Below are 4903 nucleotides of genomic sequence, written 5' to 3' on the forward strand. Positions count from 1 at the left end.
TTTCTTGCGTTTCTTCCAACACTGTTTTTCATTTTATAATTGATTACTTTTTGCCTCGTCCCGCCTCGCCCCGCATGGACAGATCCAACATGAACTCGTTTCTGGAATACTCCATCTGTAACCGGCCCGGGACCGGCGGCTACTCTGCGCCCAAATCTGGATACCATCATCATCACCATCATCACCACGCTCTGGAACATCACCAGGGGTTTCCCGTTAACGGCACAACAAATGACAGCAACACCGGGGGAGCGAGCTACACCGGGGACGGGCGGCTGTACGGGGGCGTGGGAGCGGGCACGGGCAGTGGAGGCGCGCCCGGGCCCTCGGGAGTGACCCAGCATCCGCAGCATCATCATCATCAACACCAGCAGACTCATAACGGATACCATCCTCATCCTCATCTTCACCAGACACAAACCTTACAGAGCGGGATCGGGTTGTCGCCCTATAATAACGGGAATACCGGGAACAACGGGGCCTACGCGGCCCAGGCGTGCGCCACGAACTCGGAGTATGTCGGAGCCTCGGGGCCCAACACGGTCCACCCGCAGTACTTCATGGAGGAGTCCGCGGCCTCCACCTACTACCAGCCGGCCTTCCCCAGCTCGGGCCCCGGCGGCGGGCCGGGCTACGGCGCCCTGGCCGGGGCGTACTGCGGGCCGCAGGGCGCGCTGGCCGGGCCGCAGTACCCGCAGCAGCTGGACGGAGCGGGATACCTGGGCCTCTGTCCCGCCGGAGGGTACGGAGAGATGCCGGCCTCCCAGGAGAGAGAGAGGGGGGAGGAGGAGGGCCAGCAGGCCGGCCAGGGCCAGACCTTCGACTGGATGAAGGTGAAGAGGAACCCGCCCAAGACAGGTGAGGAGGGTGGGGGGTCTGTGATTTGGGTGGTTTTCTGGTGGTTTTCTGGTGGTTTTTTGGTGGTTTTCTGGTGGTTTTCGGTGACTCTCACAGTTTAAATCTGAAATCTCATGTGTCCACAATCCTCATTTTCCCCAAAACCAAAGTTTTCAGCTGTTGATAAATCGTCTTTCCGTGACTCGGCTGATTGGTTTCCTACGGCAGAAATTGGGATCCAAGGTTCAGCAGGAGGCTGGAGGTTTAGTCCTACAGGCCTGCAGGCTTTTTAGTGTGTGTGTGTGTGTGTGTGTGTGTGTGTGTGTGTGTGTGTGTGTGTGTGTGTGTGTGTAACACACTGCAAGAGAAGGGAAACAGCAAAAGAAACACAGAAATGTAGAAGCAGAAAGAAAAAACTCCAAGTGAAGCAGCTTATTTATTTGATTTGATTTCTTTAGGAGTTTCTGTTCGTTTGGACGAAACGAGCCAAACAATCACATCACGTCACAATATGAACAAGACACTTCTCAATAAAATCAGCATTAAAAAAAAAAAAAAACCTAGGCTAATATAAAGGCCTACAGTAGATTTCTTTGAGGGGAAATATTTCCTAAAGCGAGTTGTTTCAGACTCCTCTGAAACAACAATATTAATAATATTCATTATAGTAGAAAGAGTTAACAAAAGAGTTTATTCCTTTTCTTTCTTTCTTTCTTTCTTTCTCTCTCTCTCTTCTCTTTCTTTCTTTTCTAATGTAAATGTTTTTCCAGTTTCCTGCTCTTTCTCTTCTTCCTCACTCACGTCTCTAAATTCGTTTTACGTCTAAATTCGTTATTATTTTTAAAATAACAATATTGAAGTAGCATATATTATATTTATATGTTTTTATATCGCGTTTTAATTGTGTCCAACACCAAGACACGTCACATAAAATAAGAACATTTTTATTGTGACGTAAACCACAAATATATGTTTTTGTTATGAAGCAGGCCAGAAAATTGCAACACATTTAAAGATTAATAATAAAAAATAATAGAACGTATTTTATTGTGACGCGGCCCATACAGCTGCTGCGCGTTACAGAACTTCTAACTGGAAGAAGAGAACGATTTATTATGACGTAATAATCCATGTAACTGTTCCACATTACAGAAGTTGTGACCAAATAAACAGAAAGGTTTTATTATGATGTAAGACTCAGAGCTGCTCCACATTACAGCTCACAACTTATGACCAAAATATTTCACCTTCTTATTGTGACGTAAGACATACGCTCTATCAATGCTGCACATTATAGAAAAGGCTAATAAAAAAAAATGTGAATGTAATAAATACATAACTGATGTCGTTTTAGGTTAGGCCTTAGTACCATTTATCATCTCTCTCTCAGTCTCTCTCTCCCCCCCCCCCTCTCTCTCTTCTCTCTCTCTCTCTCTCTCTCTCTCTCTCTCTCTCTCTCTCTCTCTCTCTCTCTTGTTTTCTTCTTCGTGTCAGTGTGCGGTCATATCTCGGGCCAGACCCGGTACAGATAGCAGGTCTGGTCTGGGTCAGCCCCCCCCCTCCCCCGATGCCTGATGTGTTGTTCTTTCTCTCTCTTTCTCTCTCTCTCTCTCTCTCTCTCTCTCTCTCTCTCCTCCCTCCCTAATGGATCCAACAGACGGAGTGTTGCACCCTGGGAAGTCTGTCCTGCTCTGTTATCTTTTAAAGCAACACCCCCCCCCCCCCCTCCATCCATTCATCCACCAGCCTCTTTTTTCTATTTTCTTTACTTTTTTCCTTTGTTGGCCTCTATTAGACCCCCCCCTCTCTCTCTCCTCTCTCTCTCTCTCTCCCTCTCTCTCTCTTCATGCTTAATTAAACGTGATGTAATATCATCCTGCCGCTCTGCTCGATTCTCTCCTAATGTCCCGATGCTTTTATATCTTATATGCGGATTTGCACCAATCAGAGCCGGTTCTGCTCGTCCAGCACGGCACGGCACGGCACGGCACGGCCTGGGCCCATTCAGCACGCATATAGTGAGGTCATGGATGGAGGGAGGGGGAGAGGAGAGGAGGAGGAGGGGAAGAAAGAGATGAGGAGAGAGGGGGAGAAATAAAATCACAACTGTAACTCACATCTGAGCTAGACCGGGTTAGACCCGGTCAGACCGGGACAGACCGAGTCAGACCGGGACAGCAGGATTTAAAAAGTGTTATGAAATATCTTCTGACATTTTCTTTATTATTCTCAATCATCAGCACGAAGGACTCACTCCTAAAGTTACTGTGCAGGTTTCGTCTGAAGGATTCTCTCATCATCTTTCATCCGTTCACCATGAGGAGGGCATTGTGTGACGTCACCTGCCTGATGTGACGCACAGCGCGGTTAATCCTATTTGATCTCGATTCATCAAAGTCAATTAATTGAAGTGATGTTTGTTTGTTTTTCTTCCCTACATTATTTCCTCTTACTTTTTTTATGATTTAGTCTGCAGTTCATGGAGGTTTGGTGACACTGTCATGCGTGCAGCAGTAAAGGTTAAACCAGGGTTTGTAGATTAAGCAGAAAGAAGGGAGAATGAATGAATGAATGAATGAATGAACACTTGGTTAAAATGGGTTGTTGTGGCGCGGTAAAATCAAAGACCTGGGCTTCCAAAAATAATAAATAAAAAAATAAAAAGACAGTAATATGGTGAAAAAACGATTTATTATATCATCTGCTTCTGTCTCTGTCTCTGAAAGATGTGAAATATATAGACAGATATATGATGTAGGCTATGTGAATTATAACAGTCTCTCTCTCTCTCTCTCTCTCTCTCTCTCTCAGTTAAAGTAGACTACGGGCTCGCGGGCTCTCAGAACAGCGCCATGCGCACCAACTTCAGCACGCGCCAGCTGACGGAGCTGGAGAAGGAGTTCCACTTCAGCAAGTACCTGACGCGCGCGCGGCGCGTGGAGATCGCCGCCACGCTCGAGCTGAACGAGACTCAGGTGAAGATCTGGTTCCAGAACCGGCGCATGAAGCAGAAGAAGCGCGAGCGGGAGGGCGCATGCGCCTCCACGGCCCGCTCCTCCTCGTCCGGTCCCGGTTCTGGTTCCGGTTTCAACAAGGAGCTCGAGGACACCAACTCCGAGCATTCCTCCGCGTCCACGTCTCCCGGCGCGTCCCCGAGTTCGGAGACGTAATGTAAATCCGGCCGAGCGACCTGATTGGTTCTCCAGCGCTGTCACTCACACTCTGATCCCGCCCAGTGAGGTAGAGGGAAATAAATAAGTAATACTACAGGGTACTACACCATTTACTGCAGTATTATCCTGAAAATACTTCACTGCATTCTAATTAGACCCAAGAACTGCAGGGATGTAGTAGTAAATAAGTACTAGCCTATTACTGGATAGTATTTACTGCAGTACTTCCTGGTTCCACTGTACTGAATCTGAACTGAAGCAGGGAAGCAGGAAGTGAATGTGAGGAAACAACCAGCAACACAAACACAAATCAATCGTATTTTCAGAAAAGCATTTGTTTACGCATTTCAAACTTCATATAACTTCCAGCAGTTTGATACCGAGTACTGTGATGTGTACTATGGATGTACATCGTCAAGATAAATAATAACTAAAAGCCTCTAATAAACAGGGACGGGATGCCAGGTATCTGTCTGGATTCTACTTTATCCCCCATTCCCATTCTGCCAGGTAAAGACATTGTTCTCCTGGTCCCATTAGAAACAGCAGATCAAACCAAAACTAGCTTCCCTTCCACAGACAGAAGCTGCCAACTTTTCATGAAGGGGAAACAGGGCTATAATGTTTTTATTTTTGTAAATTAAACTTGAAAGAAATGCAGGAAAACGTTCAGGAATGAACCGTTTTTTTTTTCTGTTTAAGGCTGGAGTCACACAGGAAGAGAATAATGTTTTATTTGAACAGTTTGTGCCTCAGACTGTAATGGTCTGGACCTGACTGGACCTGACTGGACCTGACAGGACCTGACAGGACCTGTCTGGACCTGACTGGACCTGACTGGACCTGACTGGACCTGACGGGACCTGACTGGACCTGATGGGTCCAGACGACGC

The 4903-nt window shown here is 46.9% G+C and overlaps 1 protein-coding gene across 1 annotated transcript; it reads left to right on the top strand.

Moving 5' to 3' along the window:
- Nucleotides 1–74: 74 nt before the first annotated feature.
- LOC139639037 (homeobox protein Hox-B1a-like) lies at nt 75–4007 on the top strand. The gene is made up of 2 exons (XM_071513075.1): nt 75–858; nt 3649–4007. Exons 1-2 carry the CDS (start codon nt 75–77, stop codon nt 4005–4007), a joined length of 1143 nt encoding a protein of 380 aa, XP_071369176.1.
- Nucleotides 4008–4903: the final 896 nt, after the last annotated feature.

This window comes from Centroberyx affinis, unplaced genomic scaffold (assembly GCF_046629955.1).
Source record: "Centroberyx affinis isolate AG114_WGS23_722 - 3 ecotype Tasmania unplaced genomic scaffold, CSIRO-AGI_Caff_v1 ptg006766l_1, whole genome shotgun sequence".
Lineage (NCBI taxonomy): Eukaryota > Metazoa > Chordata > Actinopteri > Beryciformes > Berycidae > Centroberyx > Centroberyx affinis.

Coding starts and splice junctions, on each gene's coding strand:
- LOC139639037 (XM_071513075.1), top strand. CDS start 75: ATGGACAGATCCAACATGAACTCGTTTCTGGAATACTCCATCTGTAAC. Junction 859..3,648: donor GAGGAACCCGCCCAAGACAG/GTGAGGAGGGTG, acceptor TCTCTCTCTCAG/TTAAAGTAGACTACGGGCTC.